The sequence below is a fragment of the Fistularia commersonii genome, chromosome 4 (genome assembly GCF_037954325.1).
Source record: "Fistularia commersonii isolate RoL2024-O1a breed Wild chromosome 4, RoL_Fcom_v1.0, whole genome shotgun sequence".
NCBI classification, from domain to species: Eukaryota; Metazoa; Chordata; class Actinopteri; order Syngnathiformes; family Fistulariidae; genus Fistularia; species Fistularia commersonii.
In genome coordinates, this window is record NC_141287.1 from 17,415,789 (window position 1) to 17,441,712 (window position 25,924).

The following is a 25,924-nucleotide window of genomic DNA, read 5'->3' on the forward strand; positions in this document are numbered from 1 at the left end:
GAAATAAAATGCCAAAAAATTAAAATATTTAAATTGCAATATTCATTTTGTTCAATTTCATTATACTTAGTTGGCCCACGCAGAAAAATTAAACAAGAAATTTGGCCTGCCAGCCAAAATGAGTTAGCTCACCCCTGAGTTAGTTTGTAGTATTTAGTAGTTAGTATTTAGTAGTATTTATATTAGTATTGTATTGATATTAGTTTTGTATTTAGTATTAGTATTTATATTAGTAGTATTTAGTTAGTATTTAGAAATGCTATCTAAAACTATGATAACTAGTAGCTGTAACGTCAAATAAGAGCATGCATGATCACTAAATTTCCAGAAAAAAAAAAGGGTCAGCAATGGAATTACCTCAGGAGCCAGCTATTACACCGACTTTTTTTTTCCCTCCATTCTATACATTTCAAAAAATGTTGATATACTTTTTTCCTGTGTCTACAAAGACATATAAAAACCGATCATTTACACATAAGACATGCAGTCACAGTCGAAATGACTGGACTATTTATTTTTACACGTCTTTCCACTCGATTACCATCTTTGTCCACTAGATGGCGCTGCAGCTCCTCGTCCGCGCCCGAGGATTGGAGGCGCTCCACTTCCTTCATTGTGTGACTGGAGGCACCGGGAGTGAATCCGCCGATCGGTTCACTTTAATCCCGTTTCTCGCCGGCACACTCAGTCAGTCGACCGCCATGGCGACCGCAGAAAGTCTCCTCTCCGGTAGTGGCGGCATCTGAAACTCATCCGGTGTGCTTTTTTTTTTATTTCATTTTTTTTTAATTTTCCCCTCCTCCCAGCTCTTCGACTGGACGTGGATGTGAGGTTTTATTTCCAGCTGGGAGACACGGAGGTGTGGATAGACGCGCTTTTGGAGCTATTTTTTTTTTTTTTTTTTTTTTACAAGGGGGGTAAGAAACGTGCAGCAAACGTGCGTGTGTATGCGTGCGTGTGCGTGTGAGAGAGAGCTTCGGGGAAGTGATTCAACTTGTTTGAGGAGAACAGGGTTTAAATCCTGCGAGTGCTTCTGCCCCCACTAGTCGTGTGATCCTTGCGGGACACCGCGGTCTCTTCGTGGGGAGAAATCCTTCCGGTGAAGCCCGTTCATTCCCGCGGTCCTGCGTGGACGGTGGTTCCTCCGTGCTCGGGACCCCTGCAGTCGCCGATGGCCCTTTAGCTGCAATGCTCCGTGCTTGCAAATGCATGAAGGGAATGGGGGGAATGGATATGTGTGTGCGTGTGTGTGTGTGTGTCTACCTGGCAAAGCCTGCAGGGGCCGGCCAGGTGAGTCTAGGACGCTCTTGCAAGCAGGAGCCGCTAATGTCCTGAGGATTACAACAGCGTGCTCTATTAACCTACATTACTGTAACGTTGTAAACTGCCAGACCCACGGGAGGCCACTTTACACCATTTTCTGCACCAGTTTCCTTATTCCTTTTTTTTTTTTTCGCAGAGGCTCAAATGGCAGCCAGGTATGGTTACAACACCCACTCATGCCTCCAGTGCTTACTTGACATTCTTGTCACAATGAGCAGATGTTGCATCGGCCAATGATACAGTTGGGACTTCTCATGCATTGACAGCCACACCCAGGTATCCGTGTCTGGAAGTGGTTTGTAGCCCTGCATGGAGGAAATTGAGCTCTTCTGATGGTGTCTCTCAGTTTGGCACAGGTAGACAGCTGGTTGCGTCGGCCCCAGCCTCTGGCCATTCAGCTGTCACTAAAGGATTCCGCCTGTGCAGTGCTGGAGCGCACTGAGGGGCCCTTGTGCGCCCCTGCACACAGAGGGACTACTGTTAGAGACCTGTAGACTCTCTATGCCAGCTTTTTTTTTTTTTTTTACACCTCCATTTTACACATTTGTGAGGAATTTCAAGCAAACACATTCAAAGGCAGTGTAATTTACCCCGAGGGTAACACCCCGGGGTCTGAAAATGTCCTAATGGCTTGTATACTTTGAGACCATGTCAAACCCAGGTCTGGGGGTCAAGTCTCTATAACTGGTGACTGTTTCGTGTGTTTGACCACATGTGTGTTACCTTTTTTAGAGGTGTGGAAAGGCCCGGACCCTGACCGGGTGATTCATGGTTCCTGTTGCCGGGAGGGTACATGTTGCTTTCGCCCGGCCTCTTGTTTCTCCGGTGTTTTGTTTGAAGAGTGTCCGATTACGCGCACGCATGTGCAGGTCATAAATGCCACGCATTTACAGACCCAGTTCCAGATGCTTGCTAATAATCGAGGCATGGCCTTCTGCGCGATGACAGCGGAAGGATCAAATGTTTCTACGGGTTTCGTTTGAAGTATGCATCAGGTCTGTTTTCTGTGAGCCGAGAAGACAGTTTGCCTGCACTGACAATGGAAAAAGCCAACATCTCAAGCGCACCGCTCTGTTGTTGCCACTGCATAGACAGGTGAAATGCTCATGTTTGGAGAAACGGCGATTTGTCCTCAGGCTTGTATTTTCACCTGCGTCTGTCCGTTGGGATGTTCGCCGCACTTGGTCGATTAATTCCATTGCTGCATGAAGGCCTTCGTCAATAAATATGGCCGATTGAATGAGTGGTTCTTTGGTAATACCCATTTTCTTATAGTCAGGGAATGCAGCTAAATGGAAGATTTGAGTTCCAAGTGTGACAGAGGTAACAAGAAAATGTGCTGCAGCAAAGTATTGCGCTGAAAAGTCAAAGGTGCTGATTTGTCTGTTTTGTGAGAATGCAGATGGAACACGTTGGATTCACTGTCGCCCAAAGGACAGAGTGATTCTTAGTTTCAGGTGATTATATGCCAGTGAAAACGCTGAGCGATAACATCCCATTCCCGGCTGTAATCCAATCTAAGGCCTACACACTGGACCCTTTTTAAATGGCAAAGCTTGAATTTCTGATAAAAAGGCGCGAGTGAAGATAAGGTCGTCTGAACTTAATGAATTTGGAGGTTTTCAAACCAGAACCGGAAATGTATTTAAGGGGATGAATCTCTTGAGATGTATCATCTCATCTGCACCGGTGTCTATTTCAATCTATCAAAATAAAATACCGCCAAACTTTTCAACCTTGAACAGACTCTGTCCCCCCCCCCCTTTTTTTTTTTCTAATTTGGTCATTTAAAGTTCATGAAAACACGGACATCCGAATAGATGAACCGCGTTGTAATTTAACGTCAGGCTTCTGGGGATTTGCAGTTGCATTCTTACAGGTTTCTCAAAACTAAGCAAATAATTGGAAATCCAGCTAGCAGATACATTATTACAATTTTGCCGATTATTTATCATCTCAATGTGTCGTTGGAAGTCTTGCGTGCCGATCCCTTGGAGCAGACCGGCTCGGCTAGAGTATCCCCGGTCCTCGTTCAGTTGATGCACTTTGATGGATCACATTATCCACCCTCTTTTAAAAATGCCTTATTCAGCTCGCACTTCAAACTTGGCAACAGTCACTTACCTCTGGCGCCCGAGCAACTGCCCGCTTGCCTCAACACCCTGATGAACCACTTGCTGAGATCTTGCGATGACATCAGCCGGCTGGAATTTGCAATGAAGTGAGAATTACACAGGACACTGCAGCCGGGCCTTGGGGGGGGGGGGGGGGACTGGCTGTGGAAGCATGGGTCGAAACATGAGTCCACAATTTGGCCTAAACAGTCAGTCATTCACCTGGGACAAACATAGACATAGTCTGTCCACACATGATTCCATACTGTGTTTTTCCAGCTCATTCTAGTAGCTTGTGGATACAAATAAGCCCTTTTTCAATAGCCGTATATGTCCGCATTTTCTTGAAAATCTGCCTTCCCCTAAAGTGATTGAAAAATGACCAAGAGTTTGTAGAAATCAACAACAATGCAAAGAGAAACCGCAATCAAGTATACATTTTTGCATGAAATAAACTGAAAAAAAAACTCAGAGAAATTACACTGAAATTGCACATATTGCAGAATTGAGCGTTCGTAATGTGTAAGCTTTTTGAGCTAACATATAGAAAATTGTGTCATTAATTAAAGGAAAATTTAACCGCGTATGAATGCATCGCCCGTCCCCTTGGATTACGGTTTATAATTCTATGCGAGTCTGGTTTGTTATTTTTTTGCAGCACCAGCTGGATCCGGATAGATTCTGTAATGTATTTGCAGCTGCGGTTTCTTCATGGCACTGAGCCCCCGTCTCCCCCTCCTCTCTTGTGATCCAGTGGTCAAATCCTGTAAAAGCTTCCCGAGTCGTACTTTGAAATGGAGAACACTGGTGACTTTTATTTTTTTTCTAAGTAATTGGTCCTCCTACGGTAATAATTATCAACCATTAACGGGAAGTTCAAATACTGCATTTGGAATTCCCGTTAAAAAGTCACAGCAACCCGATGTGTATTTGTAGCATCCTCTGGGCTCAGTTCATTCATTGCTGACCGTCATTCCCACTAATTCTGAACTAGAGGTGGTTTTAATGAGTCTTGGATCTGGTTTTTTTTTCACATTTGTGTGGCATTACTTTGCAAGCCAGGCACTGCCTAAAGAATCTTATTTTCACGCAAGTTTACCTGTATAGGCCGCGCCACATGACCCAGCGACCTTCCTGAGGGAAGCCCAAGGCTGGGAAAAATGAAATTCCGATGAATGAAAGAACATAAATGTAAAAGCAGTGCACCATTTTAGGTTGTTAGAAATTGCCAGGATGTATCATAACTCAAAAATACGGCACTGTAAAATGTGAAGGTGACAAATGGGCTCAGATTGTGACCCTCGTGATGCCAGAAGAACCAGTCGTTTTTTTCCAGTTTCGCTTTAATCACCAGTTGTTGGCTCTGCTCCATTTTGTTAGTTTTTCTTTACATGATTGCTAAAGGCGCCCTGATATCAATAAGTTTAGGATAAGCATTTGATAGGGTATATCAAATTGCTGCGAGTTATCATGCAGCTGAAAAAGCGAGGATAAGAAACTGATTTCCACTCCTTTAAGATAAGCTCTTTTTTTACTATCACCATCATTGACACGAGGACTTGTGACGGACGGAGGAAGAATTTTAGAACACTCAGAGCAGCTCAATATGATAAATAGACAGGGATTAGACGCAGATGTTGCCGTATGAATGAGAGTGTAACCCGAAAAAACGCCCGTCTTCCTGACTGCTCTGACTTTGCTTGTGTGCAGGGTTCGCAGTGAGCGGTTCAGCGCAACATGGCTGAACAATCGGACCCCGAGCCAGTAGTCTCTAGAGCCGGACAGCGTCTGGGAGCCCCGGAGACTGTTGGCATCAGTACATTGGACCCCGGGCACAGACCCCCTCCCATGCCGCCTGGAAGGCATGTCACCATCAGGGTCCGTATGTTGGACGACACAGAAGAGCTCTTTGACGTCTCGGTAAGTCTTTCAATGGCTCCTTGCCCAGTAGCTTTTCTTGACGGGAATAGTGATGCGGGAATTTACGCTCTGGCCAAGAGTCATCACCGCAACAGCGGTCTGATAAATGGTTGGCATGGCAACCGCATGGTATTAATCGCTGAATTCATGTGACATTGACAGAGATTTGATCAGTTTTTTTATGTTTAGTTTGGTCGTCCCCCCCCCCCCCCCCCCCCAGTGTTCTGTCCTTCCATCTCACCTCAAAGATGTTTCATTGCAGTTTGCTATGACAACACAGTTTGAATACCTCTAAGACCTGCTGGCAACGTGGCTCAAATTCTTTTGAAATCAGGGACGGCATGATGATTTGCCATTGGTCTCCTGTGGTGTTGGCGGTGGGCGAGATCCTAATGTGTGAATAGTGGTGGACACATACCAGATACCTGACATGGGACATCACTGTCGGTCCTTTTTCTTGTCAATGTAGATAAATAATCTATGGCTTATAGATATGTGTGTTATTATAAATTTACATACAATTTTCCCATAAAGCTTTACTTTCTCATGTCTGTGAAGGCTCTTAGTCTTCTAGGTTATTGCCAAATCTAGCAACTAGGTTTGTCTTTTGTTTTTTTTTTGTGTACTCCTCCATAGTAAATAAACGGTTTGCTCAGAATTTGCAGTTATAATTCAGTTTACCTGTCATAAAGAAGCTGCACTGGTGTTTTTGCCTGTGGCTGGCATATAACAGATCCCCGTGTTTCTCCAAGTAGACCAAAACTACTTGTGAACTCCCTTTTAGAGCACAGTCATCTGTGCAACTGACCTCCATTATTTTACTCAAACCCCACTTGTTGTGTGTATATATATATATATATATATATATATATATATATATATATATATATATATATATGTATGTATGTGTGTGTATATATATATATGACTTGTTTTTTTATCAAGCTGAAAATAGTCTCCATGCCAGAGTCCTGTCAACTGTAGTCTCCAGCTGCTGAATGAAATTACTGAGCTTATTTGAGATAATATGAACACTGTGTGTGACCCAGATTGCTTTATCGTGAAGTGTGAGGCCGAGGGGGACCGAGCAGCCACAGAGAGGGCGCTTAAGTCAAATGCATCTATTGACACCATTTTGTTGTTAATAAGATTTTCTGTTGTTGATGGGATACAAAATTATCAAACCAATCCTTGTGAAATGAACGTCTGGAAAAAAAGGAACAGCCTCCTTAAATATAGTTTGCAGTGTTTGACCAAATTGATTGAAGGGTTCCCTGTAGAAGTGAAATTCTTCCAAAAATATTTGATATTGGCTTCATTGTTAGGACGTAAGCTGATGACCTTTCGACCACTACTTATGTCAGTCGGTGCTGCCAGCTACACACCGCAAAGTTAATGTTGTAGCCAACTCTTTTGCACTTTTCCAAAATCCTACTTTTTGTACGTCGATTTTCTTTTCCACTCTCAAAGTCACCCTGCTAAACTAAATCTTTGTATGCGCAGCATGGAAGTTTTATTTCAGTGCCCCGATGTTTCAGACTTGCAAGCTCAACAACGTCAGTTCTGCCGATCTAGGTGTTTCTCTTGTTCGAGCACTTCCACTGCCAGACCAGAGAAGGAACATCGTTGCCATCCTTTTTGCCCTTTTTGCACCATTTTCAGACGAAACTGCGGTTTAATATTGGTCCCGGAAAACAAAATGTAAAGAAAGCTAATGATGCAGTGTGATGCAGAAGTGGCGTCGACATTGTTCGGGCTAAAAATATACACTTACAGTTGAGCTGTTAGAACAGATGGCAAACTGTGGAGATTTATGTGGCATTCTCCTTTCACAACTTTTTTGTTCCTTTGGCGATGGCGTCCTCAGGTTCAATGGGAAAAGCCGTCACGTTGACTAAGTGCTCGGTTTGTCTTCTGATAAAAGAGGCATGACTATGTGACTGCAATTCTTCCTGTCTTGAGCAGACCACGACAAAGAATAGATAAGCAGAGGAAAACAGTAATAGAGACATTCATGGGCACAGGGGTAGCGTTTAATGTGCATGAATTGGGTTTGTGTCGTGAAGCTTTGCTGACAGTCGTGGAGTGTTCAGCGTGGCGATGTGTCCCTCCGGCTTTTTCCCCGGGCATATGGGTGAGTGTTGTTCTTAAAGCTGCCAGCGTGCTAAGCTGCCTGTGCATGACAGCTAATCTTTGCAGTCCTACCACGTAGTGCAAAATACTTAACTTGCACCACACTCTCACAGTGAGACTACCTGTATCAAAAAAAAAAAAAAAAACAATTTTTTTTTAAAATTTGTTTTCTCTTTCTTTTTTCTTTTTTTAAAGCTTGTAACCAGATTGGCAAGATCAGCGAGAGTCGCTTACTTCATGCTCACCTGGCGGGGCAGTATTAGGAGGGCGTGATTTGCTTTGCTTTGCCCAAAACATGTTGGGAGTAGTGGATTAAAAGTCCAACTGTGCCCTATTGTTATTTTTTAATCATTTTGACAAGTTGTAAAAGCAAATTCCCTGTTGTTTCTTTCCATGCAAGCAGCCAATCAAACCGCAAGTGCTGGCCACTGGGCACCACACGAATATAACCCCTTCTTTGGGTATTTGCTTTGGGTTCGCCGGGGTGTTAATACACTACTTGTTAGAATCAAATAAAAATAGCAGGATCCTGTATCATATCCCACTTCGTCTTGTCTTTTCCCCAGGTCCGAAGGAAAAAAAAAAGAAAAAAAAGGAAAAAAAAAAAAATCAGCCGACCAGGGCTGGCCTCTGCAAATCTAATACTTTCGAAAAATAGATACCAAAGTAGAACATGTGAAGCTGGAATCCTTTCCAGCCCGATGTGGAACTCATATTTTATAGACCGTTGCAGTAAAGCTCTTATCTCTGAGGAGATGCCAATCTCGGCAATCTGTTTACATGTAGTAGCTTTCAAGTCTGTTTTATACTTTTAAGATGCTATTCCCTGCTAAGAATATACAGGGTGGTTTCTTTTGTTATTTAAAACACAGGAGAATGGTGTATACAGCAGCTTTGTCCCTGTAACCTTCCTGCCAGATTGTATATACATGCCGGTTAAGACCGCTACATTTTCAAAGGAAACCGAGAAACACGTTGGATATGTTGGAATCCAATAAATGTTGCACGGGCCGCTATATTAGTAGGGCCGTTATGGTGTAGCTGTAGCTGATGACCTGGATAACGCTTTTGTCACAGATGATGCATCGCAACAGATCACATTATTCACTAAATTTAACACACATCGGATCCACCGTTTCATAAAAAGAAGAAAAACAAAACCAAAAAAAAACAGGGCACATGACATTGTTATGTCTGGACCCGTAAGTACATTTTCATCCGTGGTGGAAAGTGTGTGTCATCGTATCTTGTGGAAAGTCAAAAATTTTTTTGTATTTTAATTTGTTTTTATTGCAGTGTCTAGTAAATATAATAAATCAGGTTTAACTGAAGCTTTTCAGATGATTTGTTTCAGTCACCTACAAAAACATTCACCGACTTGACCGCACAGATGCAGTTTTTTATGACTTTTCCTCTCGCAGCTTTGAACGGATTTAAATGCCGGGCCACGAAAGCATAATTACGAAGTAATTCTGTTCTTTTGTATCAAATAAGACAACCCAGTGTTTCTTTTTAAATTTTTTTTTTTTTAAATTAGTTAATTCTTGAAGCAAAAAAAAAACAAAAAACACAAAAATAACAACTTCCCCCATGAATAATACGGAAAGCTTCAGTTCCGGTTGATTTGGCTCAAAGTTTCCAACTCATTGGGCAGAGTATCAGATGGTCGAGAAACAAAAAGGGGCCATGTAGGCATCTCGTGGGTCACATACCATAAGGTGGCCTCCTTAGCGGGCTGGCTGTGAGCACGCTCCTGTAAACGCTCATGAACATTTGGCTGCAATGACCTGGACCAGCGTGATCAAATTTAACCCCCCCAACCCAAAAAAAAAAATTTAAAAAATGCAGAACTTCATTTTATTCATCTCTGTGGATTAATATTTGAAGATTGTAAAATGGCAGTCGTCAGTCTTCATCAAGCTGAATTCAGCGAGCAGGAAAATCCAGATGTCAGCCTCCCCTCCCCGAACTAACACAGGCTGACATTGTCTGCGCTGGTGTTGTAATGCTTATGTTCGCTGATGGCTGATAGAAGCGCCGGAGAAGTTGCCTGTTGAGACTGTAGATAGTGGCAAGGATTTAGGGGATGGGGGATGGGACCGGGAAGGCGGGGCAGAGTCGTACTCATTCCTGTGAAAGATGAAAGCAGTCAGGCTCCATTAGCTAAGCTTTACTAGTTACTGGTTGAATACAACTTAACATGGGGTGTCCCAGTACTCGTGTAGCTCTGACATTAACAGGACAGGCTCTCAGCGTTACAACATTTCTGTTCTTCCTCTCTAACCGTGATGAACTATTGAGAACAGCAGTTAGTTTTCGCCTCCCTGGAAGTGCTTTGTTCATTATAGCCTCTGTACGGCTAAATAAAACACTTCTATGCAGAAAAGAAAAAAAGAAAAAAAAAACTCTTTAATTACGCTCCCCTTCATCTCTTGGCATTTTCATTTGCTTTCCATAAGAGATGTGAAGAATTTTTTTTCTTTTCCCCCAGCATAGTCTCATTAGACATAACATTACATTTTCTCTCCTAATTATCAATAAAGTCAACAGCAATTTAAAGCCCAATCAATTTTTTATTTATTTTTTTTAGCATTCATTAAAAAAATGACAGAATCTGAGAATCCACAACAGCTCATTGAGCAAAGGACTGTTATTAATAATAATTTGTGAACACAATAATGCAAGTTGTGTGTGTGTGTGTGTGTGTGTGTGTGTGCACCAAAGCTTTTGATCAGTAAATTCAGATTACAAATCATGGGATCACGATGTTCTTGCTTGTCCTCCCCAGCTTTTGTTTGTATTCAGTTTATGTTATCTTATAATCCGTCATTATAAGATGACATTGTGATCTGTCAACAGATGCTCAAAAACACTGCCATGCTCATTATTCAATAAGGAGCGTCTAGCATACAGAATTAGCGTCAATCCCTCACCCTTACCTGCCGCGCACCGTGTTGTAGGTCAACCTGTTGACTCCTAATTCAATTACATACTGACTTTAAATGAACCAGTTGTAATTCCACCCAGTCTGAGAGTGTGCCGTCCCTGAATTGAATCCAATATTTCAAAACATGTTGTTTATCATTACCATTTCCAAGGTTAATCAATCAAACCGTGAGAACAGTCACCAATCATGGCGATTGACCGGCATCTGTGATCGCAAAAACAGTCACCTTGCAGAGAAGTCCGGAAAATGGGGACCACTCTATGGTTATGGATTTCACTACAAAACGAAGAACCTCACGACAACCCAGAGCGTTTACTATCATCCTGCCATGCTGTCACCCATTCATAGTGATGGGAAGCAATTACAGCAGCTCCAGCGTGCCTTGTTGTCAGCAGAATGGCAATGAGGTCTGAACTTAATGAGCAGAAACATCATCAAGGGCCTCTTTCAGCCCGCCAGCTCCAGTATGGTCGTCCGGTAACACAATGACTGGCGATACCGAGATGTTTTTGCTGCACCGTTCACATCTGTCAATCAAAACCCAGATGCATCACAGAGCCTGCAAGTAGAGGTGCAGTGATATTATTTTTTACTGCCAGTTCGGTTGGCAATTTCATAATGAAATGGGTGAACGGATTTTGTTATTTCACTACTAACTGGCATTTGGTGCATCGTTGACTTTTCTCCTATAGGAAAGAATTTCTTTTGAAGTTGAACCTTTTAATATATATCAGGAGGGCAGGGAGTTTTCGAACCTCACTGATACCATCAAGTAATTGAGTTGATCCTGGACCGCTGAGATTTTGGACCTACTGCTTCTGTTTTTCTTGCCCTGAAGATGACGATTAGAAAAATCCGCCTGTCAATATTCAGTTAGCTTCACTGATTTGAGTGTAGATACCACCATTGTTTCTATATGTGGGTATTATATAAATAATATGTATGTATGACTGTGTGTAGTGAAAACGCTTCTTTGTCACAATAGGAACATTAAAAGTACAGAAATGAATAAAGGTAAATATATAAAAATAAAATATAAGGCACTTAAATACCACAGTACATACATGTGGTACATGTAAAAATAAATTGTTTACAAGCAGTAAATGTGCCACAAGATGTAAGACTGAGTGAAAAAATAACTTTGGGGTTGCGCGCATTTGCCTTGCTGCATTTTCCTTGTTATTAGCTCGTATTCATCTCGTAATAAGCATTACGATAAGCTTTACGGTCATCATAGATATGCATGCCAAGCTCACATCATGTGAAGGAAGGAAGGCAGAGGGAGGGGGACGAGTTTTGAAGCGGTGTGCTAAATCCTGTTAAACTCAGGAGCCGTACTGGAGACACAGTCTGCTTCCCCACCCTTACAGCGCCCGGGGGAGAACTGGCAGAATTGGTGGTTGAGTGATTCGAGCACAGGGGATATGATTTAGGACTAATATTTTTTTTCATTTTCTTTGGTTAAATATGAATACAAGATGGATTTGATTGGCTGTTACTGCCTGTTTTGTGAGAATGTGGTAGCTGAGCAACATGGTAGCCTCAAATCCAACCACCTTTTACACCATGTCAGTGAGGTTTCTAAACCCCTTAGTGTCACTTTCCATTCTCTAACTGGTCTTCCACTAAAAACAGTATGATCTGCTTAGATTAAGTCCTTCAAGGGTTGCGTTCCCTTAATAGATGGTCAGTTTTAGCTTTTTGTGACAGTTGCGGTGAATAAAATCGAAAGGCTAAATTTATCAAGGTGTCGGAACAAATAGTATGATCTTCAAGTGAAAGGCTACTTCAGCAAACCCTGTCCGGCCCCACGCCCCCCACCACTACTGGAGAAAACTTGTTTTACAGGGAGTTGTGGGGAAAGGATTGTCAACGACAATGTGAAGATAAATGGTGCCTCTCTGATTTTTATCTCCCATGTCACCCGAGAAAGTGTTTGCAGCTTGACTGGGGAGACAGTCAGAGAGAGGCCTTGATAGCAGCAGAGCGGCTTGGAATTACATTCATTCTGGCAAGTGATGTTTGTCATTACTGCCTGTTCTGCTTGCATATAACATTTGTTCACTTTGGGGAGTCTATAGAATCCTTTTTTGTTTCTGTCCCTTGAGACAATAGTCCAAATAGTTTTGCCCTGAGAAAGTCCAACCTTTTCTTTTGTTTTTTGATTTAAAAAAAAAAAAAAAAATGCAGCCAACTTTACATGGTCACATTGAAAGCATCAGTCCCCCAAAACCTGAGATGAATATACAACACTGTGGTTTTCATATACAAGCTCATCTTTAAAAGGCCACATGCAATCATGCAAGCCTATGTGGGGGTTGCCATGGCTACACAGAGGTGGGTGAGGAGCGTCTTAGCTGGTTGCTGTGCTGCAGAGTTCTGTCTTCCACTGATATGCCAGGGAGGGGTGGAGGGTGGAGGATGGAGGTGGGTTCTCCATGCAGAGCATTAATGTGAGGGCGCTGCACTAGCACGGGGATACGCTGCTGCACACCAATTATAGCTGACATATTCTCTCTATAAGGAATCCCTTTCATCGCAGTCTCTGCTTTCAAGTCAGCGATGATGTCATGACAAAATTGACGCCCCCTCCCCAGTACACGTAACTTAAAGGGGAACCCTTACACCGCTCATGATGTCAACTATAGGAAATATATTTCAGTTTATTCACATAAAATGTGTCCCAAGTCTCAAATAAGTAAAAGAAATATCCTTAGATCGACATGAACATCTGATTTTCAGTGTTCATATCAACTTTCTAGTCTGAATTCAGTTCATCACCAACAGCGTGCCGGGGAATTGCAGGGACACGCTGTTTTAACATCTCAGCACCGCTATTGAAAACTGTGAGAGTTATTCGAGGTGTTTGTTTTCCTGGAAAAGGCCTTTTAGAGGCAGGAGCTAAATTGTGTTGCTTTAAGCAGAGGGGCACTTGTAACAAACCAATAAAAGATAAATAAGGGTTTTATTCTTAGTGTAGGTTTGAGGTGCAGCTGAAGACAAAAATTTGGGTTTGGCATTTGTCCTGCTTTTAAGGTCACGGTTTGGTATATGCTTAGTGAAACAGGAAAAGGATGCATAAATGTTTTTTTAATATTACTGAATGTATCAGTTGAACTGAACAGTCCATGGCTCTGGTATTTCGGATCCAATATAGTGCACTGTTTGGGAGAATTAACGTGTTATAAGGCCCATTTCAAACAGGAGGATATATATTGAATTACATTTGTTTTACAGTTTGATTTTGCATCACTGTGACATTGATTTTTTTTCCCCTCCCCCCTTCAAAAGTTAAATTTGACTTGACTTAATAGCTCCGACCCCCCCTGTTTCTCCTCATTGCTGCAAACTGACCCCGCATTCCTCAGAAATTCCATTGAAACTGGGATAACAATGGATTTAGCTTTGAGGGGGTTAAATACCTTTTGTTACCATTAGAGGATAAACGCATATCTGTTTTGGGCGTGTGATAACCTGACACATGTAAAAAAGGTTTTTTAATGTTACTCCATTGATTGATACTCCATTGATTAAAGTTTGTAATGTAAAAAAGAAAAGTCCAAGTTGAGAACGTAGCTCTCAGGTATCTTGATTTGTCTTGCTCTAACTGTCCGTTATCTGTTTTGAAAATGCACTCGTTCTTTTTTCACATGAACTCTGAACCCTCGGTTGCCTTCCTCTCATGGCATGAAATTGAAATCCTGTGCGGGGATGAAGGGGTCGGGGGGCGGAGGGGTTGTTTTCCCACGTGCTGTCATCTTCCCGCCCTCACATCCTGAAATGTAATTGGGCCAGGGACGATGAGAACCACAGGGCGATAGCGACTGTGGGAATTAAACGGTGGCCAAAAGCGAAAAATACTATAATGCATCGGAATGCTGGAAATTGCAGTCAGGTGTGAGCCATTAATATAACAGTACAGTATTTTCATCAAAATAAATTTTTGAAACACCACATCAGTCTTTCAAAACCAGGATATAAGTATGTAGGCAAATGGAAAATGTAAAAGCAGTTAATCTAATTACCAAAATAGGTATCAAAATTTTAGATAGATTCATGTAGTGCATTTAGTTATTTTTGTTTTCAATGAAAATGGAAAAAAAAATTCAATTTTAATCATAACAACTCCCAACCTTCTAATTTTGCCATGCCTTGGTTCCCGCTGTAAGAGAGAGGGTGGAAAATGACTGAGCTATTTCACAGCACATCTGAAATTGGAGTGATTTAAAACAGTGATAAATTCAGGATGAAGAAATAATACAGTCAATATTTTGCTGACAAAATTGGAACTTATATAGTCCAGTAAAGGTGTTCCCACCAATTCAAGCTACCTTAAGACAGACATAAACATTATTCCAACGCCTTTCTTATCTGATCCTGAGAATCCTAGGTATGCATTGCAGATGAGAAGCCGTTATAAGCAAAGCAATTGTGTACTAAGCCATGGGTTTGCTTCAATGGGCCTTGGATGTCAGTTTTCCCCAAACATTTAGCAGGTAACACTGGTTATTGTAGTGAAATTGACAGGGATTCCAAGGTGTCACACTTTAGAAACAGGTGAAGCTGAATAAATTACCTGGATTAATTTTTAAGCACAGACACACATGCATAGACCCCAGGAGTATATAATATATAGAGCTACTCCAGGGGCCTCTGCATGTGGGTGTGTTGTATGTTTACTATGTCAGTTATCCAGGGTTTTGCATGAGTTTTAAGTAACCCCACCTTTTCTTTTTGTGTAGAGAGAAGTCACCATCAAGCGGTCGGCATGTCTCAGCAGGGTTAACTAATGGCTGTTTGTCAACAGCCATTAATTTCCAAGATTCGGGCACGGTCGCAATGGAAAGATATAAGCAAAGCATCGAGTGTGTCTCACCTGTATTTTGGCACTGCTTGTAGAAAATCATTCCCCAGTCACCGGGAGGAAATACTGAAAGAATACCCTGATAAAGATTTTACGGATATTGCCAGGTTATGGCTGACAGCATTGTGATGCATCACTTTCTATACTGTGCCTGACTGCTTTGGGAAAAGCAGCTCCTTTATGCTAAGTCGTCCCTGTTCCTATGGTAACCAAGATGGATGCACCTTTGTCGAGGATTCTACCGTTTGTTTGGCACAGACAGCTGTGAACCACCAGTCGACTCCATCTACCCGTGTGTCAGTTCATACAAAAAAAAAGGACGAGATGTGTGCGCGGACGTGATCTCTGATCTCTTTGGTGGCTTTTGTGACAGATGCGCGAAGGTGGATCCCCTGACTTTCCCCTCTTGTGCCCGAGCACATGAATTATTCCATTGAATGTTTGTCTTTGATGACAGCATTTTGATCCGTTCATTAAGCTCTTGAACTACGACGCGCTTTCCTATTGACTTGACTGAATAATGTCCCGGTGCACGAGCGACCTAGTGTTTCTTGCAAGCCAGCGCTCAGTTCTGACGTTCTCCCACTGTCAAATAATGGCACTCCCTTGGGAATGAGCCATAACCACAAAACATCACACCATCAATGCCTGTCTTCAATGAATTATGAATTTCCCATTGAGATTCAGGGGGCTAATTAATATGTCAAAGCTGACTTGCAGTGTGTTATCATGGGATTATCCTTCTCCTGCAGAGCCAGTACTACCGAGGGGCACTGATTTTCCTGCTCTCATCTCTGAAATGTCCTCACTTGTCCGGGCACCTAATATGTTATTTTACGCCTAGTGTCATCTCCGATTAAAAGAAATGAATTTTTAGGTGAGTGGTGTTACTTGTGCCTGCTTTGAAGCTGTTCTCGCAATAACTTAGTTGGGCCTGTTGTGTATCAGAAATTCCTTGAGCTGTACCTATGCTTCCCATTCCTGCCTTGAGGTAATTGAATTTTTGGTCTCCTGGGCAGACTGAGGAGACTTACGGATGGGAGAGCGAGGATGAGTGAAGCAGAGATTGAGATACGGGCAGGTACTGGAATATAAGGCTTTTATGTGTGAAAGAAAAAAAAAAAAAAAGAATTGCCTCTTGTATTGAAGGGGGAACTGTTGCATAATCTACCTCCGAGAATTGCGAAAAAGACGGATCTGTCCTGGGGCAACGGCACAGCCAAGCTCACATGGCAGGTTCTCTCTGTATTTTTTTTTTCCCCAACAAAACTGCCAAAACATTTTTGTCCTCCTTTCAGGATTCAGGCCAGGCATCCAACTGTTGAGCTGTTTTCCGGTAATAAGTCTTACAAGGACGTATGGTACTTCAAGATTCAAAGCTGTCAATGATGGGCCAAGTGTTGGAATGCCCCGTAATAGACATCAGTGGACGTGTCCCTGGGGATGTCTGTCTGCCCTCACAAAAACATCGGGGAGTGGCCTGTCCTGGTCATTTCAGTTCCCTGGAGTCTCTCAAAAGGCAGCAAAATCCCTGGTCCGGTGTTTGTGTCATTGAAAGAACAGCTGGACAAGGGAAGTCAGACATTATGTAACCAGTGTTCTGGTTATGAATGTTGTTATATATATTTTTTTCCATCGTATTAATGTCGTACATTGTCACAATGAATTTCCCGTCTTTTTTTATCTCATCTTTAGAAATGTCTAGAGCTGTCACTTCAATGGAGCCTCATAACATAAAGGTTCCTGGTTCAATTCCAACTGGGACCTTTTTATGTGCAGTTTCCATTTTCTCCCATTTGCTGCATGTGTTATTGTCATTTTCCTCCAACGGTCTGTAAACATGCTGTAAGGTAACCGAAGAGGTCCATATTTGTGAACGAGAGTCAATGGTTGCATATCTGCATTAGTCATCTGATTGAGTGTACCCCGGCCCTCACGAGCACAGGATGAGTATTATGGACTACGAGTGAATGTTAGCATAGATATTTTCTTTCAGTTCCTCAGATGTCGCTGCATTCACAAACACTGATGTTGTCCCACTGCTTGCCCCCATTAAGATGAAGTTCAGTTGAGCATTTTTGGAAATGGCTGCCCCGTCGGGAGTTACACTTTCTGTGTTAAGCAATGAAATGGAGGCTGATTTGCGTTTCAAATTGTTTTCCATTGTCTAGTTTTCTACCTCTGCCTTGTTTGTAACGGAGCGCCAACTTTTTGTAGCTATCTTCTTCACGGTCATGAGAGAAAATCCAGAACCAGCCTCTACCTCTCAGCCTAAAATGACCAACGTAGTCCAAACTGAAACATAATTTATTTATTTTATTTTTTTTAACATTACAAATGGTCTTTGTGAGGCACTGAAGTTTAACAGTTGCCACGTTTGCAGTGAATATTGCTTTAGTGTAGTGTTTTACCCTGCAGATATTTGGTCTCTGTTTACGTAGTTGAATTATAAATTTATTCTAATTGTACTAATTTGATGTTTCTGTTTGAGACACTGGTCTGCGGTTTTATTGTCGCTCACTTGCTTTATTTGATTTGATCTGATGCATTGTAATGTGGTCATTCAGCCCAAGTGACCTTCTTTCAGCAAGCGGTGATGTCTTGGAAACATTTGATTAAATTCAGATGTTTGAAGTTAGTTGAATTACACTTGAATGGCGGTGATGTAAGTGCATTGATTGCGCTCCACCGCCTAATGAGAATCATGCGCTTTCAATTGGATTATTACATCTACCTAGGAGGTTAAGTTGTTGTCGCTTATAATTAGTTGTTTTTGTTTGTCGGCAGGGTTTGCGAAAACAACCTGGTTTATTTTCATTAGGCCCGGTAGATGGATGGTGCAGAGATAAAGAGGAAGCAATCAACTGTTTGACATAGACATACATACATAGACAGACAGGAATTTTTACTATTTTTTTTGCTTTCTTTAATATTAGAAAATGGGATATTCTTTTGGTTTTATGATGGTGTGGTTTTTGATTTGTGTATTTTCAAGTAGTGAGTTGTTTGCTTTGGCAAGGAACGTCGCTGTCCTTCCAGTCTAGCAGGTAATGTCCTTTTTATTTATTGTTTTTTTTATGAGTTTTACAAATGTTGATTATACCAAAGGTTAACAATACAAAAAACTTGGTCCCAAGAGAAAATGTATTTGTCCTAATAGGTAATCAAAACAAGAAAAATGCATACCTGTTTGCACTTATATTTTCAACATAGGTCAGAGGTGATTATTAATAAACATTTTTTTTAAAGAATGAATGTCAAATAGCAATAGAAATTTGACATTCCCCTATTGCATTTTCATTTGCTTTCGCATGTCAATGTTTCAAGTGCTAGTCAGTGGTTTAACGTTGCAATTATTTGTGTATCCAAGCCAGAACCCAAGACACACAATTCCATAGCGGTGATCGGTCAGAAGCCTACCCCTCATACATATTTGATCCAATCCACTCGACCTCTTTTGCGAGCTTGGTAACCACACCACATTCTATAGGTTACCATGGCAATCGCAGTAAGGCAGTGGAGTTAGACTGAAACCCACGTTGGATCCTTATGTCCACACACATAAGAAAAAGCAGATGTTGAAGTAAGGTGTAAATGCATGGGAATGTTATGCTTCAACAAATTGCGGGGGGGCTGTCGGACGATGCTCGCGATCCATACAACACGCTGTATGTAAAAAGAAATGAATGAACAGTCAAGTCAGCCCAGCTGCTACTATCATGTGTTCCTCCTTTCTCCATAGAAAACCACAGCTGAATACTTCTCCTTGACAGCACAGCATGTACGTGCTCACAAATGCATCCAGGCATTTTTTGGCCCATTCTGAAGTTTGCCATCACCGCACGTTCCCACCAGTCATTACTCCACTCTCTCAGCCACAGTGATATTGTACCATTTACAGAGGCTGCAAATGTCATTACTGGGACAATCTGTTATTTTTGCTTCTGAAGAGAAAAGACGAAAAATAACACGGTTGAATTCAAGCATTGCAGTAATAGCATCTTTTGTAATCTTACGGGTGGGATTTGGACACATTGAGACTCACACTTATGATGTTTTGATCTGGATGACAGAGAGCCATTCTCAATTATAAGAAATACATTAAACATAACCCACCTTCCAAAGGCAAGACTTTATTGCTTATTATCAGGACGGAACAGATAACATTTCAACATCAAATGCAAATGTGCTCTAAAAGCCTGTCTTGCTCTCTCAACACCGAGTCTCTAAGACTTGTATTCATACCCAAAACATTTAAAGGTATGCTTCTGTAATCCTCCTGGTAGGAGAACCACTCTTATTCTCATCTATTGTTCATGTGTTGTGAATTAGTTAGTGGGTTGTTACACTCTGAGAAACCTTAAACTGTGGCACAGTGAAGCGTGAGTCAAACGTACCCGTTTCCAAAGCCAGATTTCTGTGTGTGTGTGTGTGTGTGTGTGTGTGTGTGTGTGTGTGGGGTAGTAACCTTCTTACCATTATGTTTAAGTGGTTCGAACCTCACAGCCAGTGATTTTGCTTCTGCCCGAGAAACCTTGAAAAGGGTGGGGTGTTAGCGTCCTATATAGTTATCTTTCAGAAAACATGATTTGGTCTCATAATTATACATGAAGGAGGAGTACCAAACACAGGAGTACTAAAAGGAGAGCACACATTAAATAACGAAAATGGCTTCATTTTATGTGAAGATAATTACTTACTTTTTAGCCTTAACCACATGCTTTCCTCTTGCCCTCAATTATTCCACTTTATCTTGTCCTCTTACGAATTTAGGATTACACTTTATATGTCACCATGGTTACGGTTACCGGTACTGCCTCCTCTTTCACTTGAGGAAAAATTGTTGTCACAGAGGTCCAAATCACCGCTAGGCCTGGTGACCTGCAGATACGGAGGCTGCGCTTTCACGCCTGTGCTCTCCAGCTCCAACCCCAAATAATTTCACCCCAGGAAAGTGTCAAAGTCTTGCCGGAAATCAGGTGCTTTAACTAGATTTGACAGACTCTTTGGGGTTTTTTGCAAAAAGGAAAGTCTGTGGCGAATCCGCTATACAACAGTTTGATTGCATTTACCGAGATAAGCAGTAGTTGGCACTAATTCTGGTGTTCCAGTGGTTGCCATTGCTTCCACTGAAGAGGAGAGTTCCATCTCATCGCTGCCTATCCCATACAGCATTTCTTTTTGTTTTCTTAAATTATTCAAGAAATGTTGCAGTCTCTTCTTTGTCTATTGCTATCTCCTGTGTTGTCGCCGGTAAATTGAAGTTACACGATCTCTGCACATCACCAGTTACTTGCAAGATTCCATTTCCACTGCACTTAATCATATCTACTTCTTCATCCGTATGTGCCAAGTGGTGTAAACCATTTGTGATATTTCAAAATTTCCAGCTTTTCCACTTAAGTTTCCACATACCGAATCAGCCGCCAAGCAAGTGGAGCCGGTGCCGGCTGCTGCTCTGGTCCAATGACAAAAAGTGGGTTACAAATACTGGTTGTCATCTTTAGTTTATTTGTAAAACGATCAAAAACGTGTCAGTTTATATAATGGGAGAGGCATACTTTCAATAGCTTGTCTCGAGATTTTGTAAATGAGTACGCCATACTATTTCCCTTCTGTGGGACCAATAAAGGTGCATTGTATTCGATATTATGCTGTTTTAGATTAATTATTTGTATAATAATATTGAAAATTCTATAAAGCACAAGAACAGTGCAATCTATTTCATCCAGTGACAGGAACAAGAAAAAAAAACAGGAAGCATCGCTCATGAGGTAACAATGTAGTTCAAAATGATGTCTCATTTAATGTTATCCAGAAACTGGTCACAAACAATGTGATCGCACCATTTGTCAATCGCCTAAAGCATAATGGCCGTCGTTATATGGTTATGGTCAATAAAAAAAAAAAAAAAATCCTTGTTGGCAGATATTGGCAAGTGTGTAGCTCTTCATATGATTCAACATTGACTGGCATTTTATAGGCCAATAATGGCTGATAATATCAGCAAGGTTTTGAGAAGCAGGAAACTTTGTAGTTACAGAGCTTTAAAAGATGGTTGTATGTGCGGTCATATGTACCACTTGAAAAATCAAATCAAAATTGCGTCAAAATGGAATCAGCCGAGGTGCATCTCTGCTGCGGGTAGCTCAACTTCTTCTCAAATAAAAGTAGCAACAGTTGTGTTTCTTAAAAAAAAAAACACGTCTTCATTTGATCAAGTTTTATTAACACTGTATTTGAAGGGAACATGTCGCTCCTTTAGAATAAGAATCTGGCTTCAACCAACATGTTTTACATGCAGCTCCAACATAACTCTTCCCCATCAAAGTTTTCTCAGAGACCTCAACAATTTTAAACGTATTTTTAATCGACTGTAAATGCAGTGGACATCTTGCTGTGCACGCCTTCGGCTGTTCTTTCAGGTTTGCCATTTGAGCCTAATTTGTTTCTTCATAACACACTTTTTTTTTTTTTCCTCTGGTCAAAGTCCACTTTAATCAGGAAATCCCAGACACTCCTTTACACTGGCCAAGTGATAAAAGCTGATGGTAAATAGAATAAAATACTTAAAATAGGAATGACTTATTGATGCTGACTTAATGATTAATAGCCTAATTATGTTACTAATTACACTTCTGGTATGTCATGTCCGTTTTGAAAAAAACACACACGCACACACACACACATATACATATAACTATATGTACGTATATAGGTGTGTGTGTGTATATCCTGTATATATACATATGTATCACCCAATTAGCTGTAGCCGGGTCTTTGTGTGAGCAAAGCAATTCACCAATGTTGGATTTGTTGGATTAGTTTTTTTTTTTTTTTTGATGTCGAGTCACAACAGCTATAATCATTACAGCAAATCACTCTACATCACAGGACGTAGAGCCTGTGGATTTGCTGCACCGCGGGCTAAGTAGTTTAAGACTAATCTGAAGGAAGCCAATTGATTGGCCTCACCAGCGAAGTAGCATGTGCAGCTGTCATTATTTATTACCGGGGGAGAAAGAAGGAACATGCGGCGCAGCGGCACCCAACAACAAATACATTCTTAAAGAGGCCGTCCTGCTGCCGTCACAGAGGCAATCTGTATTTACTTGAGGACTCATCTTCTTCCTGCAAAGCAGGTGGCGGTCCGAGGAAAGATGGCAAGGCTGAAAGCTGCTCGCTCACCCTTTGATCCAGGCTGTGCAGAAGTCTCCAGATTGTATTCGCCGGCCACAGTGTTAAATCATGAGCGGAGCGATGTTGCCATTCACTAAAAGGCTTCCGTGCCCCGTGAAATGCCGAGGACTGTATTGCACTAAAAAGATTTCTTAATTGGCACCAGACTGTGATTATTCTAATAACTCAATAGAAATTAAGAAATGATGATTGCATTATGAAAATGAGCAGCCCTGATTAGAAGTGTGTGATATAGATGAATCTACATGCTACTTGGGGCTTTTGAGCCAAACCAAGTAGTTGATTAATCCATTAGTCGATCAGCAGTAAATTAACTTCTGGCTATTTTAATTGTTTCCGTCCCATGTGAAGTTGTTTCGCTTGTAGCTTCCAGGATGTAGAATATGACTCCCGGTGTCGTAAATGGCAGCGGATGGGCTCGCTTTTATTTTTTCCAATAATTTTAGCCCATTGTGTCATTTAATTAGGGAAACTCATGCAGTATAATACAAGAGGCCCGGGATAAATACTCCCCGAGGGTCATAATAAGCGGTGCTTCTTGAACGTGTACTGCAGAGGATGTATTGAATATGTCATAGTGTATCTGCAGTAGCACCATAGGTGCATTCACTAATTTGGTAAGTGTATATTGTTATTTAGGTGGAATTTATCGACTGAATGTTAAATATCAGGGGAACAGTGCCTTGTTTTCGTTAAAATAGCATTGGCTTAGAGAGATCACTTCTGATATCTAAGCCAACAGCCACTTCACTAATCCTTAATCTTTGCTGGAAACATCAGACACCGTCTTGGAGTGGAGCCCGTTTGAATACATATCAGTTTACAGTGAAACTGTATACCGTTTTTAGTAATTATTTAAACTTACTTTTCATACATTTTGGCTGCGCGTCCCACTATTCATCAAAGTTCCGTTCTGGTTCTGTTTAATGTGAAGTGCTGCCTGGAGCTTCAAGTTTGTGTGCCTTTTGTTTTTGGCTCTGGTGAATCGCGACAGATGTGCACCGTGTAGCGTTTCAAGTTTATAGTTTAGCACTAGACTGATGAGGAGAGTGTGCCATTATGGACGCCTCTTTTTTTTTTTTTTCCTCATTCCCTATTTTCCAGTTGCACAGTGCCAAGAAATGTGAGTTAAATTCACATTAAACTGTCGTGTTTGGGGTTTTTTTTGCACACTCTGATAAATTTCGACAGGTTTTAGCCAAATGACACTTGAATCAAACCAATTCATACATCGTTGGCAACATGACAATCAGATACATCCAAATTCTTGCTTGGTCTGACTTTGTGTGTGTTTTCTCTGAATTGCACCTAATTAATCTTAAGAAACTAAAGCCTCTATGTCTAAGACAAAATGTTCTGTGACAAAAAAACGGGGTGCTTATATGTATGAGGATTTAAGTGCTATGATGTGACTGACTTTCCTTTTTTTTTTTTGATTTTTTCCTCTTTCTGGAGGCAGAGGACTTTTCCCCTCCAAAGTCCAAAGTAGCTGTCTCCAGTCACAGTAATGTCCTGTCCCCTGTCACTATGAGACATTTTGCTTTCCCGTTTCCCCAAAAAGTCTATTTATCTTCCACATCCGAGGCGGTAGGATGGAAAACCGGTTATCACTTCACCGGGGCTGCGGCCCGAAGCTGCCGTCAGGTCTGAGGCAAACACAACGCGTGAGAGTGTCTGCTCAGTTGGTGACACTCCAATAATGTAAGCGTCGATGCTAGTAAACAAAATGCATTAAGCTCTTATGAATTATATTCCGGTCAGAATGTGGACGTTGCTCCCGGTTGTAAAGCCAATAGGAGGACAAAAAAGGGGTGGGATTGTTGCACAAGCTGGCATCACTGCCCACTCTTTTCCAACAGCAAAACTCAACTGCAGTATCTGAGTGTCAAGCGGTTAATTCAAATAAACCACGTACGTCACTGTGCAATGTCAATTTAGATCCTCTGGTAGTGTGTTTAAGGTTAACGTGGTTATTTCTTAATGAAGTTACTGATAGACGTCACGTTCCCAGTTGTTGTGTTTCGGCTTCATGAAACACATCGCTTTTTCTCCCTCTTTCTTTTAGCATTTATTGCCGCCTGTCTGTTACAAATGCCGACCGATAAAAAAATATAGTTTTCCATTTCGCCTGAAGCTGTTATCTCTTACTTCAAAATCAACTTAAAATTCATTCAACATAGGTCACAAGTATTTCAGAAAAAATTCCACTCCACTTTTGAACATCGTTGTAATGGTACAGAAGTCAAACATGTATTATTCAGTTTCTCTGTGTGCTTTTATCTAGCATAACGTAACGTGGAAATCTCTCCAAATGCAAAGTGATGCCTCCTCCCCATGAGTGGCATTAATCTCTGCCTAAGGAAGGTGCTGGTTTTGGAGACTAACCAGCATGGGGTCCCGAGTTTGAAGTCCTCTGAAAAGAATTCAAGGCAGATGAAGGAAGAAGAGGCCAATCTTTTTGGTAATTCCTGCTGCCTTAAAGCCTCCTCCTAACCTCCGCTTATTCTAATGATTCTCCAAGGAAAGCTCCCGGATGATAGCATTTAGCGGTGTCTCTCGTCAGCATATGTTAAACATAATGCCAGGACTTTGTGTGGCATCACAGCGCACGTGAGCATTTGAAGCGGAATCTCTGCCGTCGCAGACTGTTTGTTTGTCGTCATCATCAAATCTGCAAAAAAAACCCACAACTGTTAAATCTGTGTTTGGGTTTTGACTGACGTGTGGGTGTCACTGCACCAACCGTGGACCGTGATTTATTCAGCGGCATGATGGTTACCAGAGGAAACCTAATTCTTCTTTATGCAAAATCAATATGTTTCTTGCAGCAGCCGCGTCCTGAAAAGAAAATGTCAAAGGCAGGAGGAGAGGGTAGCGTTGATAGTGGCTCTTCAGGGTAACTACCTCCATCTAAGCTCTTATTGAATCTTGGGACATTATTTTCATGGTTGTCCTGTTGGGCCTTGAGGCTGGACTGCTGTGACAGAATGACTCTGACAGCTGTGGCAGCCAAATCATCAGTATTGCTTTCATTTTTGTGCAGCGCTTTCATCTGCAGTTGGGGAGGGGGGAAAAAAAACACATCAGAAAGCAGAAGTCTTGATACCTTACTGATTTTATCAGCCCGTGTCCCATAACAGCAACCTAACCTTCAGATGCTCTTTCACTCGCTTCATTTTGTTTTCATTTGGGTATAATGACAGTTAAGCTGTCCTGCCAATGGGTGCACAATACTTCAAACACATGTGTGATCACGCACCCGTATGTGTCGTGAGAGTACGCAGGTAATTTGTCTGGATTATCAGCTGGTTCGCCTCCCTCCACTGTTCCTTCTTTGTCAGCCTCCCGCTGTAGTCGAGCCACCCAGGGAACCTCTGCTGCACATGACCTGAATCTCAATGAGGTTTAGCTGCCGCTGACCTC

General features: G+C 41.6%; 1 protein-coding gene across 8 annotated transcripts in view; it reads left to right on the top strand.

The window, feature by feature from the left end:
- The first annotated feature begins 737 nt into the window (after positions 1 to 737).
- Positions 738 to 25,924, top strand: part of LOC147234952 (FERM, ARHGEF and pleckstrin domain-containing protein 1-like) — a 50,088-nt gene continuing 24,901 nt past the window's right edge. For 2 of the 8 annotated variants that reach the window (XM_086145661.1, XM_086145667.1), the window contains exons 1-2: positions 881 to 3,544; positions 5,148 to 5,357. In XM_086145661.1, coding sequence (XP_086001787.1) covers positions 5,175 to 5,357 — 183 coding nt within the window. In that variant the 5' untranslated portion in view covers positions 881 to 3,544; positions 5,148 to 5,174. The other 6 variants (XM_086145662.1, XM_086145666.1, XM_086145663.1 and 3 more) reach the window with 6 other exon arrangements.